This window comes from Pygoscelis adeliae, unplaced genomic scaffold, assembly GCF_000699105.1.
Source record: "Pygoscelis adeliae isolate BGI_AS28 unplaced genomic scaffold, ASM69910v1 Scaffold384, whole genome shotgun sequence".
NCBI lineage: Eukaryota > Metazoa > Chordata > Aves > Sphenisciformes > Spheniscidae > Pygoscelis > Pygoscelis adeliae.
The window spans coordinates 1-15,638 of record NW_008824548.1 but is presented as its reverse complement, the minus strand read 5'-3'; the positions used below and the strand labels follow the sequence as shown (position 1 = coordinate 15,638).

At 45.2% G+C, this 15,638-nt stretch overlaps 1 protein-coding gene across 1 annotated transcript; it reads right to left on the bottom strand.

Annotated features, from left to right (window-relative positions):
* Positions 1–760: 760 nt before the first annotated feature.
* On the bottom strand, positions 761–15,635 carry LOC103915117 (protein FAM115C-like; the record flags this gene model as incomplete). Its single annotated transcript, XM_009321876.1, has 8 exons — positions 761–2,020; positions 4,764–5,101; positions 6,958–7,197; positions 8,054–8,267; positions 9,278–9,372; positions 11,348–12,318; positions 14,695–14,761; positions 15,611–15,635. Coding segments are annotated over 8 exons (2,196 nt in total), but the record flags the coding sequence as incomplete, so codon positions are not given.
* Positions 15,636–15,638: the final 3 nt, after the last annotated feature.

Sequence of the window (15,638 nt, the reverse complement as noted above, 5' to 3'; positions counted from 1 at the left end):
GAATTCAGGCCTGCAACATCCTAATCTGTTCTCTGACTTACGCTACATGGCTTTTTTTAATTTTATTTTATGGAGGAGAACAGACATCATTCTGAGGGTGACATTAATTTGAGTTAGCCCAATTTTAAATTTCTTAATATTATGTGTGCCTGAATATTTCAGGCTGCATTTAGAGCTGGTGTAAATATACTGTAGCTTCCCCATTGGAATCCCTATGGTTGGACTAATCCATCCTAGCTCAGAATCCAATGCATCACCTTTTTCTTTTGTCTTTTTTTCTCTTAAGTATTTCATGGTCCATTTTGTTGTGCCATTCATGAAAAAGGAATAGATCCTGCCATACTTAGGTAACAGATCTGGTAATATTTTGAGCATTTTTTTAATGTACATGAATGCAACTTTTATTCATTAGGGGTGAAACCTGCTTCTGTAGGTAGGGTCAGATATAAATCTTTACACCATGTAAATTTTCTTCTGAATCACCAAACCAGTACTGAAACACTGTCTAAGCTATGACTAGCTATAAACTACATTTATTTTATCGGAAGAACAACTCATACTAGTAGTGAATAAGAATGGAAATAAAACTTGAAAGACAAAGCAAAATATTAGGCCAAGGAATCACAAGGAAATCAGAACCATATCTGAGCCAGATCAAAAATGAAGAGCTGCTGTAACAAATCTTTGGGTCACTTCTATTTGGGCTTTTTTTACTGGGCATAAAGACAGGAAAGTAGGACCACACACACAACCTGCAAGTCCACAACGATTGTTTTATTTATTGCTCATACACAAGGAATGGGTTGGGACTGGTATGCTATTAGGCTAAGCAGTAACATGCTTGCCAGCCCTGTGTAGTCAGCAGTGTGGTGTGCTAGCCAAGCAATTATGAATGAGGTGGGAGAAAGATTAACTTCTGTTGCTCCTTGGAAAAGGCTGGTCTTCTGTCTTCATGAACTGCTGTCTTCCTCCTCTCTGCTCCCTCATGCTGTAATGTCAGTGCCTATTTTTTTAACCTTTGATGAGTCCACAAGTTAAACCATTACTGACTACAGTCAAGTCATCTCTTTGTTTCCACTCCCCCATCTTGCATGGCATGTATCTTGCTGTCAGGCTACAGTAAGAGTGACAGCTACAACTTATAATTGACTTATTCATATAAAGCTGGACGTTGGGTCACACAGTCATACAATGTAGGAAGAAATCTACAGCATTTCAGTATCAGCTGTGTATTATATAAGCTGTATATAAGCATTATAAGGTCACTTTCATGATAGTAGCTGTGGAAGTTCTGCATACCTAGAGCGATTAAAGATTAGGGATTTTAGAGTAATAAAAACCATAGTGAAAATCTCATGTCACTGAGATTATAACGGAAGAATACAACATAGTGGAGGCTACTATTTGCTTTACAGATCCATAGTCTATCAGTATTGTCCTTCAGACTGCTCCAGTGGCAGCTCCACCCTGAAAACTTCCATTTCATCAGAGAAAGGTTCTGCAGGAACTAAATCTACTCAGAATTACATTCCTCCTGAGCTGTAGAACCCAGAGCAAAGCTCATTCATTATTTAACCCTTCAGAAGATGGCTTAGATGGTTGCTGAGCTGCACGCAAGTTTCTACTGAATTTCTGTTTGGATTGATCTCCATTGACGGCAGGAAGGTAAAGAATTCAGCATAAAGCTAAGCACCCAGTGAGCTATCATGCAGCACACAAGGAGAAAAAGATAGGCCATAGCTGGTCTGAGAATCCAGGTTTAGATATTTTTCCTTCATGGTCTATAGGATCTCATTGGGTCCTGTTCCCAGATGGGTAAAGAGGACAGTTCCACAGACAGCTCTTTCTTGATAGGCCATCCCCAGGCTGTAAAAAAAGGAGCCAGGTTCTTATTCACCTGTTGAGAAAACTTCTGTGCCCACAAGTTCATCTTAGAAGGGTTGTCTTTTGGGACAGTGGACATTTTCTGGTAGTCAGAGAAGAGGTGGATGAAAGGGTCCCAACCAAACCCTTCCTGCAACTGATGGAGAAGAATACAGTGTAAAAACAATGAACTTCTCATTTCACTGGCATTATTCCTATATTACAAGCAGTAGAAAATTCCATAGGTTTCTGCAGTGTCTTTTAGAATGAATGTAAAGTTAGATGAAGGCATCCAGCTTTCAGGCTTCAAAGCATAACTTACAGCACTAGAGTATGGAAAAATACACCTTCCCATTATACTGGCCTGCCAAAACAAACAGAGGCGAAAGATGCATTGGGAGCAGCCAGAAATGTCAGCAACCAACTATACAAGCTGCTGATTTGGGCAGAAGAAAGCTTCTTGTGCAGCGAAAAAGCATCAGAGGACACTGACAGAGAACTTGGGAAGAAGGAGCACAGGAGATCGAGGAGTAATCAGAAAACAGGAAAGAGAGATTGTGAGCAGGGCATGCTTTGGCTAGGAATAAGAACAAAAGGCTTTCAGATAGAAAAACTGCTGTTGCATGAGTAAAGAGTTTAAAGTAAAGAGGGAGGGGAAACCTACGTTGTTGCTCAAGATGAGGTTAATGTGAAGAGCTGACTTGGAACAACAGCATGACAGGATGCAGAATGTCTACTCAATGTCCATAGTTCCTTACCAAGCCATGCCCTACATCTCACTTTCTGATACTAAACTAATTGACGTTAAATTGCATTCCACAAATCCTCCAACATGCCGGAACAGCTAAGCAGGAGACAGCACTGCTACATTAGGCAGAACAAACAGGCAGGTCATCTACCTCTGATAATCCCCTATTGATATGAAAACTCTTGGTGTGAGACTAGCTATGGACTAGGCAGTATCTTTTTGTGAGAAGGTTGGAAAGCCATGAGGAGGCTGACTGGAAGGTGGGAGACGAAGGGGTCTGGTCTTGTGCCAGGTCAAAACCAGTAAGCCAACTTATACTGGAGGAGACTCCACACCGTGTTAGGTTATGTCTGAACTGCAGAATGCAGGAGCACCTCCTGGACCCTGAGTTCAAGTATCCATCCCAGACACCTCCCAACTCCTTGTCACAACATGTCCACAGTGAAAACTGTCTGTTCCCTCCCCCACTGCCAGTTTTTCTATGGAAAGAACACACAGGTACTTGTGGGGGTGAACTGTGGCACATCCTGGACAACTGGGGGAACCAGTGCCCTGAAGCATGCTGCAAGTGCTTCTTTTTCCTAGTCTAGACAGAACCTTGGAGGTCTCCGACTTTACTCCAAAGCAAGCAGTAAGGAGGTGAATACAAAACAGTACAGACACAAGTTTTGTTGTTCCATTTAAATCTGTAAATCTTTTGTGCCAATTAACTGATTTTCTAATTGTTTTATACTCTTTTTTGCAAGACCTGCGTTACAGGCTTTAGTGACCACTCTGGAGAGGTAAATGGGTATCCAAGCTGAACTCTGAGAGACGGTATGCTCCATCAGGCAATGGCAAGACCAGAGGACACCGTGCTGGCATGCAGTGTAAGAACCTAAACAGGCCTGAAAGGCTGAAGACTTCCTGGACTGAAGGGATGTGAAAAGCGTCTAAATGGCAGCCAAATCTGGGGCTCAAAGGAACATGGAGACCGTTCCATAGAAAAAAACCCCAAAACATTATGGCTGTAATAGTATATAATCAGAATTGTAATTGTTCTTTCATGTAATTTATCCCAGCAGTCCTGTCAGTAGCCAGACAGGAGATGGGAGATCCCAGCCTATAAGAGTGTGGATGAGGCAGTGGGGGAGTGGCCAAACTGGTAAGGTAGTGTAGGAAAATTTCCCCTTTTGAAATTGTTCCACTCTGTATAACAATTTTGATACTTATTGCACCAGAGAAAACAGAGGTTGACTCTTCAGCTTGATGATTCAGGCACTTCTCTGGGATGTGGAAAAATCAGGATCAATACTCCTCCAATAAATATTTTCTTGTTCATATAAGATGTGAGAGCTCCAGACAAGGGGGCTGAGGGATACTCACCTCACAAAAGTCAGTAGCTTAAGCCATCATAATGGACGTTCACCTTACAGTCCCCAGTTAAGATCAGGTTGAGTGCTCTCTCCATTAGACTACTAGTTGCTACAAGGATTAAGGAAAAGGGGGAAGGGAAAAATCTCTCTCGCATGCGTCCCAAGAGAATGCACTTTAATCTATGACGGGATTAAAGATTTAGAGTCTCAACCACAGTGAGGGATCCAGTTACATATGCAGGAGGGTAAGCTGAACCCGTCCTCTTGACACTTGACGGACTACACTGGCTCTACTCAGTGCATCGGCTGATACGAACACCCCGCTCTTTGCTATGTTTTGTAAAGAGGAGCCTAGTCATGTAACTCACCAGGATACTGCTAGAAGCCTGGCTCATCTAGACACTTTACAATGCCAAGTTTTTTTCTGCCAACTAGCCCAATATCCCACAGGAAATCTGCAGCAGATTAAAGAGCTCTGCCCAAGTTTGATCATCCTTTTCCCATGCTGTATAACAAGAAGCAGTTCCTGTTTCTCCCCTAGGGAGGAAGATTAGTGTATTGCACTAAGCTGTCTCCCTGAGTGGCTAAGCCCAAGTCAGGCAAAGGAAGGTTTTCAGGATACATCAGCATTAGACACTCTGTCTGTATACCTCTCAGGTGCTTTCTGGACCCAAGATGAACCCAGATTGTAAGCAAACACTTACAAGGCATGACAGCTACAGTCACCAGGCTGCAGACATCCTTCTGACACAGGCTTCACTGACTGCACTAAGAATACACCCACTTTTCCCAGTTACCTGCAGGTATGTCTCCAGAGCAGTCCACACCTCCCAGTCTTTTAGTTGAGTGCCTTTCCTCAGATACTCTCTTATCCTTTCCTCCCGGCACTGTGACCTAAGCGCCTGATGGGCCTGATGCCTGGGAATCCCCAGCACTTTCTCATGAACATAGACAGACCAGAGGTTGCAGGTGGCCTCTGTGGTATGAGGGGGAAACTCCCATGCTTGCTGCTGTTGATTGTGTCCCAGCTCATGGACAGGACCCCAAAGACCAGTAGTTTGCATGTGCTTCATGTCTAACATCTCCTTCACCGAATCTAGGTGGCCCATGATGGGGTAGCCAGCATGCATCCAGCCTGCAGGAAAGACAGGTACCAACACACATCATAAGTGTTCACCCCAATGCCTCTTAGACATAAATGACTTTTTTTTTTTCATTTCTCTAGTGCCTTTCCTCCATCTCACAAACCACACTGTATTACCATGAATGACAAATATTTCCCTTTGTGAGACAAGGAAATACTACAAGTTTCACCCTAACAAATAGTCAAATAAGCAGTGTAAAGGTGGTACTGAACTATCAGACAAGCACAGTTTCGCCTGCTTTCCCTTTTTATACATAAGCATACACTCACAGTTGGACTGAGGTTGAGATTTTAGGAGGAGGGAAAAAGCCTGACCATTGCCCAGAATACCCCTGAACTCTCACAAACTGAGCACAGTTGATGCCAACCCAACCATGCAATAATGTGATTCAGCACCCTGGCGAAGCTTGACTCTTCCTATGCAGAGTGTGGATACTGCAGGTCTGCACTCCAGTAGTCAGCAGTGTGATAAGACACATGGAAGTCACAGTCTGTCATTACTTAAGGGCTGCAAAGCTTGTCATGCTTAAGCCTGTTCTTAACCTCACAGGATAGCTATTCAATAAACAACTTCCCAGCATCATGCTAGGCAAGAATCTTGCACTGCAAGGGATTTTACTTACGTGTCCTTGGTGTCTTCATCCCTAATTTGTCCTTCTTGAAGATTCCCAAAGCTTCATACAAGAGTCCTCCTCAAAATCAAACACCTATTGTAGCAGGGGATAAGCAGCCCTTTACACTCACTACGTAGGGAGCCTACACAGCTGGCTTTGACTGAACACTAAGCTTGTAGACTACCCAAGTTGGAGAACATGAATGGCAACCCCCTTCCTGCAGGAACTATTTAAGATCTTGAGCTCCCTCTTTCTTAATAAGAGGGATGCATGCATTTAGCAGCCACTGGCACCCCAAAAAGTTCAGGTCCAGAAATGTGAGTGAAACCAGTTAGTCCACCCAAAACAGAAGGGAATTTTATGTCTGCAGGCTATGATCTTTTTAACCGGCATTTGCTCAGGATAGCAAAACTTAACACTCCCAAGATGTGCAACAAATTCTTTCCATGTGGCTTAGCAAAGGGTTAGGACATCAGGGTTCATGCCAAGCCCTTGTCTCATTGTGGGATGAATTTAACCAGTCTATTTTGAAAAACAACTGAACAAAACTTGTATTGCAACGTTCCACATTTACCATATAATTTGACTCTAGATCAAATGCACTCAGTTCACAACTGGAAAAGCTGGGATGGGGGAGCATCAGCTGCAAAACTACAAACCCATGGGCTTTGACAGTGATACTGGTTGTACTTCTCCATTGCCATCATCTCAGGCACACATCTTTTCAGGCTAAGCTTTGCCTACCCAGGCTAACCTTTGTGGACCCCATCTCCAGCAGGTAGACACACACAGGTTTAACAATTGTCACTGAATGCGTGAGAATAGTCCTGTGGCTGAGGCAGGGAAAAAATAGAAATCAGGTTGCTGTCTCCCAGCTGTACTGACTCTGCAGTGCATTCAGGAGGGAGAATGAGTAACTACATCTGAGTCAAAGCCACTGCAGTCAGCAGCTCTGCCTCTTAACACACCCAGGCAGCAGAACAGCTGAGTGACACAACACCAGTTTTGAGAGCAGGGAGGCATCTGAAAGGGTCAATACATTTTTTTAAGCCCTGCCCTACCATGTTTCCATCGTGACGGAGTTGCTCACAATTATGCAAGGGTCACAGTCATTTAACACTTTACATATGTTCTCAGTCTGGTTTTAGCAAAATAACTTTGAAGGAACAGACATTGCTGCTAGATGCCACTTGTCTCTTAGCCCTTGAGAAGGCCATATGGCGATGTACCTACCAAATGAGATCTGGACATCTGTTACAATCCTCTCTGGCCTTGGGAATTTTGTTGGTATGGCTGCCAATTTGCTTATTGCCGCCATGATCTCATTCCACAGGGTCAGCAGTGGCTGTGGGTTCTCCATGTGGCGGATGCTGTCAGACGGCACCGTCAGGATGAGATTCTCAACAGCCAGTTCCGCCCAGGGAGCAGGGTAGTGCCGGATACAGGCCTTCCACTGGCTTTCAGAGGTCTCCCCTACGTCGACAACACAGAGAATCGGTTAAGCACAGCTCTGACTTTTGAGCACGCTCCCAGAGGTCAAGCTGGAGAAAGAGACCACAGTTGTGAAATTCTCTTGGAAAACACTTGCGTGAGTGGGGGTGGTGGCTGTTAACTAGTTAATCCTCATCCTGTGCTTCAGAAGTCTCCTTATCTTGGTAATCTCCCATCTTTTATGGATGGGAGACAGACAGAAGAGGACTGGCATATACCAGAGTAGTAGCATAGCAAGAACAGATCCCTATTTTCCATCTGAGAACAAGAAGCATCAGGTTTCTCCCAACGTCTCTTGATGATCGCATTTCTTCTTCTCCAGCAGAGATTTGCTGTTTCATATAACAACCCTGGTTTTGTTTAGTTTGACAGAAGAGCAAGAAGAAATCACATACAGGAAGAGAAACTGACAGAAACATGGGACATTCAGCAGAGATTTACTGTAGGGACTGGAGTTGGCCATATGGGGGCACAATAAAGGAGGTAGAGCACAAGGCAAGCTTTGTTGTGGCAGCAGGCAGCCTGTCTCCTTCCAACACAATGATTTCCATCGGAAATGACAACTCCAGCCTCCAAAAAATGTCGGTTTGGACAAACCCTGACCTTTTTGTGACAGCTCCCTTCACCTACCTCCTGCCATGTAGCAGGCACAGAGTGACTAAGTGACTTACCCAGAATCCTAGAGGACGACAAAGCAAGAAAACTAAATCTGGGTATTCCTAAACCCAGGCATTTCTAAGACGTTCCTAAGCGTGGTACCATCTTTCCTTTCAGTTACAGGGATAGCAGCATCTGTGAGGAGCACTAAGGAGAAAGGCACCAAGGTAAACAAACCTACCAAGCTTGAAGAAAGGAGCTCTGACTGCCCCTTCTACAGTGATGGGCACCTTCCCCAGGACACTCCTTGCTGGTACTACAATGTAAATGAGGCCACCCCAGAGGCAGGAAAGAGACTGTTTCTGGCAGGCAACATCACAGGTGCGTATTACCACTGGGGCGCGTTTCAGCTCTGTGGCGTGAGAGAGGTCATCTGTGTGACACCCAATCTGCACCTGGCAAACAGAAGGGTAGGAACAGCTGGTCAAAGGGCTCCAAGTGTGACCTGGCAGACCAACTGCAACACTGAGCCGTCTGCTGCAGCACTGCCCCTGCAGGGCACGCATGCATAAACAGCCTTATGACTCCAGCCTAGTTCAAGCTTTCAGCTTGTGATGACCAGAAGCAGCAAAACAAGTGAAAAAAGCTGGTGAAGTTCACTGCTGTCCCTGTCTCAGTCTTACAGCTATACTCCCATTATTAATGGGTCAACTACATCCTTCACCACCAGTTCTGGATACTGCAGTGACTTCTTTCACTGCACTGTACTTGCATTGATCATTCCTTCACCCTTCACCAGCATCAAAGTCACATCCTGTAACATATATGCGTTGGAGAGATGTGATGACTGCTGCTTTCTTTTATTGTGCCTCTTGGTCCTCATACAGTAAAACAGACAGCATGTCACTGCAGGATCTGACAGAAACACCCAAGTTAACTTTGCATTTCAGCTGTGGGGAGCTCACTGCAAAAAATATCCAAGCAGGTAAGCATTTATCTGCTTCATACTTTGCAGAGAACAGGATCCCAAGTAACTAGTTTATATCTGATCTGGATACATCTACATGAGCAATAGTGACAGCACTGTGAAAGTACCTTATGAGAGAGCTTGAGAGACAGAACTATGTTTGGTGCTTAGAAGGGCCCAAATACTTATCTTGGGCCTGAAAATCACCTTGATCAGCTCTCTTTGCACGATAACAAAACAAATACAGCTGCCTTCAGGCAGCAGCCATACTCAGTTATCCCACCAGTACACAGAAATGAGAGGAATGCAACGGAAGAGAGTGGGAAACAAGGTGAAAAATGATGACAATGCATTGAAAGTGCCACAGGGAGGCAGCACTAGGAAAGGACTGAAAAGGCAGCAAAACCAATACGGAGAAAACCTTTCTCTGTGCTATTTTTGAGTGCTCACCTGACAAATACATCCCTGTAAAGAGAAGCCAGACTAGAGACAGCTTACCTTCAGACCAGCACCGACCACCAGGCAAGGGAAGGTTATAACTGCTGTGTGCCCTTCAGGAAGGTAGAGTCCCGTACTCCTCCAGGCTGTCTTACCTAAAAGGTAAGAAAACACAGAACATTCAAGCACTTCTTCAGCCTGACGTTACAGATTCTGGAGATTTCAAGCTGCAATAGAAGAACCTTCCATCCTTTTCTTTTCCCTCGCTCTACACTCACAGAACTGTCTCACGTTTTACCCAACCTGTCAGAAATATAGTTTTAAAGCAATAGGGTAGCAGCATGAACAAGATCATCACACCATTAGCAAGCAAGCCCACCCAAATTTGAACTTCTGGAAATGCCAAGCTTAAATGTGTTTACTAGTATCTTTTAAAAATAAGAAGAAAAAAAGAAACCAAAACCCCAACACCTCCTCCACTCAGATCCTCTTACCCTAAGGCCCTCTATAAGAGGTGCATACTGTGGTGGTATTAAACACAGTTGAAGTTGTAATGGTCATAAACCACTTCCTAAATAACAGATGGACAGTGACATTGCATTTTTCCTTACTGACTGGAAGCACAAGCTGGGGCCCACATGAATTACCATTTCTAGTTGACTGAAGTTACGAGAAAGCCTAAAAGGACTGTCCTATGCTAGGTATAACTGTAAGATGGGTACCCCACCATACCACTACAATTCAGCATGTTTCTAGATAGTCTTTCCATGGAAATGCAAGTCTCCTCTGCCTAGGTCTCTGTGAACACTTGTGATACGCAGTGCAAAACTGATCCATCTCTACTGTACTGATCAGGCAAAATCCACTCCCTAATTCTGACATAAAGTTTACTCAAGCATATTTCAACACAAACAGCAAAACTCTTAAAAAGAGCTGAACTGTCATAAAGCACCCAACTTACAACCTTTCCTGTCCTCCAAGAAAGCAGGACCAGTTTTGCCAAGCAAAACCTAATCCAAGAAAAAATGCAAATTAGAGCATATCACAGTGTTTCACCAATTCATCTCAGTTTTGCTGAATTTGCACAAAAGGCAGTTTTGAAATGGTATTCAGGGTTTGCTAGTACTTCTTTTATGTTAAATGACACAAATTCTGAATATTTCTGGTCAAACAAAATACTGTGTTCGATCCAATGCGTTCAGTTCAGCCAACCCTAACAATTTTCCCCTTTTGTCCTGACTCATTACTGTTAAAACCAGTGAGCAGTTATTCCGCAACTTTTCTCTCCGCATATCCTCTGCACGCAGACATCACCACTCCAGAACAGTCTCCTTCATCTCATTAGAACAGTTTGGAAACAACTCCTCTCAATCATATTCCAATACAAAAAAATCAAGATTAATCTGTCCAGGGGGTAATACCTTACTAGTGGAATTTAACCTAGAGTTTAAACATATCAGCTGTGAGCAGGAATCTCAGCAAGACTGTATAGATACAAGGCTTAAGCTTAGGCAAATCATTCAGGGTGTAATTACCAAATACCTTGGCTTCAGTGGTGGTGTCAGCCCAAGAAGTTCCCACCATGCTTCCAGTCTCTTGTTTTCACCCCCAAAACCAGACCTTTACTCCATCAACTGTGCTGACACAACAAGTTGTGAGACTGTGCTATTATCTCAGGCTGAAAATATCTAGATAAAAAATAAACCTTTTGTTCATAACTCCTACCTCTTTGTAGGATGGCCCCATAGACGGCTGTATCAGCACAACTATGGCAACAACAACCTGCAGTGTAGAGCCCAGGGTTTCTCAAGGAAGCTTTCCTGTCAAAGCCATTGTGCTGCACAAGTACCCTGAGGTGCCTCTGTTAGGTGGTTCTTCTCCCCCAAGTGCCTGTGCACCAACAGTGAGGAAGCAGGACTTTCACGGGGTGTTTCAGAGCGCTGAAATCAGGGCTGGCCACAAAAAGAGCCTGCCTGCCACTACACAGAGGTCAGCCTCCTCACAAGCCCACAGTGAAATTGCACATCTGTGCCCATGTTCAGACACACACAGACACAAGCACACTGAGGATGGGCGCCCCACCGATCCTAGCGAGAGGATGCCTCAAAAGGAAGGGAGAACACTCCTCACCTGGGTTTGTACCATCAATTTCCACAGCGACAGGGAGCGCACAGACGCCAGCAGCAGATTTCTGCACTAGGGCTGCGCTGTCCGTCATGGTGAGGGACAGCTCGGTCGCCATGCAGAGAAGGACTGCCTCTTTGGAGTTGCTCTTGACAGGGCAGTGCCTGCTGACATGTGGGATCCCACTTCTCTGAAGCACTTTGGTCAGGATGCGGTGGAGCGAGGCATATGCAGGGCAGTCACGGGCTGGGATGTGCAGAAAGGCAGCGCAGTCTTGTGCTAGCCTTTGCAGCCAGTCCTTCAAGGGGGCCTTGAGCTCCTCATGCTTGTCTACATGCCTGTTGAAAAGAGTGAGCGCCGTGCGGAAGTGGTAGTGCTCCCCAGAGCCCACAGCCGGGTGCTTAGCTGCCTGGACGCTCTGCCCCAGGATGCTCAGCCCAAAGCGGTTGAGGATTTTGTTGCCAGGATATTTTGCCACAGCAGCTTTGCCACAGTTCTGGGAAGCCCAGTACCAGGCCTGGCCTCCAACCAGCAGGCCACCTCCCTCTGCCACGAAAGTGTGAACCCTCTCCGCCTCTCTGTCGCTGTAAGAAGAGCAGCAGTACACACTGATGTCACCTGTCAGCTGTGACACCTGCGACTTCACCCCTTCCTGAGAGAGGAGGGTACACAGTTTCTTCAGGCTGGCATCCACACCCACCAGCCCCTTTCTCCCAGCATCCAGCCAGCGGATAGCATTGAGCAGGAATCTGGCCAGCTTTGGGGAGAACAGCTGGCTCTCGTGGGTTGCCACCACAACACGGCCTCGGCCATAGCGTGCTGCAGCTAAGAGGCAGCGGTGCGAGCTGTCCAGGCAGAGTGGGAAGGAAAGTACACCGTGCACCAGCAAGATGGAGGGTATGCCCCCTGTCACCAAATCCAGCTCCGACACACCACACAGGAGAAACTCAGCATCAAGGCTGAGGTTGGCCTGGTGCCTGCAAAACCAAGAGAGGTCCAGGTTAGCCCCTGTCCCAGAATCCTATGCATGAAAGGCCTCCTTGTGGCCTCTTCTTCCTCTTCTTCCTCCCTCATCCTAGTATATCATGTTGCCAGTTCTTTCATTTAAAAAAAAAATCCATCAATACCTCATTTTTCTCCTTTTAAAGCCTCAGTTTTTGCAGCCAAGCAAATCTGTAAGAATCTCAGTACTCATTTAAAAAAAGGAGAGAAAGAAGAGGTCAAAAGGAAGTTTCTAGACCTCTGGCTTTGAAGAAGAGTTTAAAAATCTAAATACATTGCAGAAACTCAATAATCAGAAGACTTTTCATATTTTTTAAACTGCAAATGATGTGGGAATTGGCACATCTCCTATAACAGAAACTTTCTCCATTTACCCCACCCTAGTCATTATCAGCTAGGCAAGCCCAAAAGATTTCTCTGTGTGTTCTCCCAGCCTCTGCCACTGTTGAGAACTGAAGAAAGGATAGCTAGGCCAGATGGGCTAGATGGACAGGCAGACACACAGCTAGACAAATAATGAGTGACTAGAAGTTGAATCAGGGTCCTAACACATAGTCCTCACATTACCACTAGTTGATCTCCACAATTATATTGTGGAGATTATACTGTGCAGGCCCTCTTATCTCTGCTATTTCCATGTAACTCCTGTATGTCATTGTGGAGAAAGACATGTTGAATTACTCTCATTTGCTTTGTTTACACTGGTTCTGCCAAACAGTTTTCTCCCAACACCTGGAAAGAATCTGTTGTTATGTGGCCATTGCAGCCAACTCAATAAGAATAAATGATGCTGCCCTTCTGCACGCCCATAGGACAGGAATTAAATCTGCAGCTCTCCTTTGGTTATTACTTTACTGAGACCCTTTGTCACACAGAGTATGTGCCCAGGCATATGGCACAGCACCTGCCTTAGACTGCAGTCTGATTCTCTGTGGGTTAAGCAAAGGCCAGCAGGAAAGCCCAGGTGCACAGAGCTGTTGTGTTGCATGGAAACTAGGTATTCTAGGATCTAGGTATCTGTGGCTCTGGATCCAATCAAAACCACCACAAAAGCACCCTAAAGAAGGTGTAATTCACCCTTAGTTACCATTTAAAGTCTTGCTAATTGCTATGTAATTTTTCTCTGCTGAATTCTCCACCCCTCTCCCTCTTCCACGCACTGTGCATGAGGTGGTGGGAACATGCCCGTGCACTGCAGGTGGGAACAAGAATCAATTAGTAAATTTTAATTCAGTAACTTCATTTGTTAGCTGTGTCCTAAGTACTTTGCTGAATGCAACAGCAGAGCTTTCTACTACCTTTATTGGGAAACAAACTGAGCATCCAGAAAGTATCAAATCCAATTATTTGTTTGAAAATATTAGAAATTTATTTTAGAAAATTTAGAAATTTTAATAGAGTTAAATTTTAGAAATTTATTAGAAATCCACAAGGAAAAGGCTGTGAAGGAAAGACTTGCAGGGAATTTTATTGTAATTGTTGCAGCTTCCACTGCAGTGAAATGAAGCTGGCACACAGAGGAACCGCAGCAGTGCTCATGCTCCTTTGGAGAACCCGCTGTGCTTTGTGTAATTCGGCAGAAAGTGGTGGGAAGCACAGCCTGGCACACCCACTGGCAAGGATAGGTGGAGGAAGATGGCAGAGCAATGCCCAGGACTCCACTGCCTGGTTGGCTGTGCGATACAACTCACAACAGCCCTGAGTTTTACACCTGCTGCTCCAGGACCAAAGGGGCCAGGCTGGAGTCCCAAACAAACTGTGTGTACGGAAATGCCCACAGCCTGTGTCAGAAGCTGAGAAGGGAGGTGGCACCCAGCCCGCCCCCTCAGCTCTTTGCCAGCCCTAGGGCTTCACTTGCAGAAGGTGAATTTCTGCAAGTAACAGGATAAACAGGTTTACCAGCTGCCAGCCAGAGCCTGGCCCAGAGGGCTGGCCTGGTGTTCCACCTCCAACCTGGTTCTGAACTGTGGGAAAGTTGCCCTGAACGTACACTCGTATGGGGAGAGGGAGAGGAGCTCCTCCTCCTGTCCCCGTGTTGCTGTGTGTTGCACTCAGGCACACTTGGTCAGGCAGACTGGTCTAAAGGATGGCTCCCCTCATTTCTTTCCCCTTGAATGAATTCCCTAGGCCTGGCCCAGCTGCCCTGTAAGCAGTCAAAGACACCGTTCTTTCCGATTGCAAACAGCGGGAAGGTCTCCCTTAAACTGGAAGACAACAGTTGCATCCCATCCTGGCTGTTAAAGAACAAGCATTTGCCATCAACCTCATCTCTCACCTCAAGAATCTTCTATAAACACCTCACCTGTACAACCCGATCAGTTGTTTAAATAGACAGCAATTCAGATACTCACGGGACAATTAATGGGATCTTGGGAATTTTCTTGGCAACTTTGAAGATGCCTTTCTCCACAGCGTTTCCTGTGAAGTGCTTTAGCTTTTGGTCAGCCCTGAAGTGGTCAGGCAGTTGGACTAGATGATCCGTCCCAACTGGAGCTATTCTATTCTATTCTATTCTATTCTATTCTATTCGCAGCACTGGGCAGGAAAGGACGACCTATGCTACTGAGTCAAGTTGCCTCCACTACCAGGCATCTACACAATACACCATCTAGTGGGGAATGCACAGCTAGATCATGGACCTTGTGTGGACAATATCCAAGCCTCATGGATCCACACAGTATCTACCCCATGCTTCCCAGGGACTTTGAAGTGCACCCTGAAGTGCAGGGACACCCTATAACAAAGCTAAGAACTCTGTTACAAATGCCTTAAAGTTTACACCACACCACAGGAGATTAGCAGGAAAGACAAAGGTCATCTTTTGTGTCCCAGGTCCTGCATCAGTAAGGATTTAAATACCTCAGGAAGTGGACCCATAGCTGTGCTAGTGACATAGTGGGAAAAAAAAGGCTAAATTGCCATAGCACTGCAGATCAGACCCAACCAAAAGTTTCTTCCTAAACAGTCACCTGTTGAACATTTTACCATGGAGCACATGAGCCAAGCTTCATGGTAGTTTCTCAATAACCTGTAGAAGCACCTTCAACTCCTGCACATCCATCTCTATTCATGGTCATTTCTTTTGGGGGACAGGAAGAAGAGATCTTTTTCGTTCCAGCAGGCCAGTAGCAGAAAACCCAAGGCAGAATAAACACTATATACAATCTAAAGACAGTACAAACAAATATTTAAATACTCACTGGGTGATTAGAGGAATCCTCGGCATTTCTTTGGACACTGAGAAAGTGCCAGTCTCTCCCTCACTGCCTGTGAAGTACACGCCAGCCACGCTGAT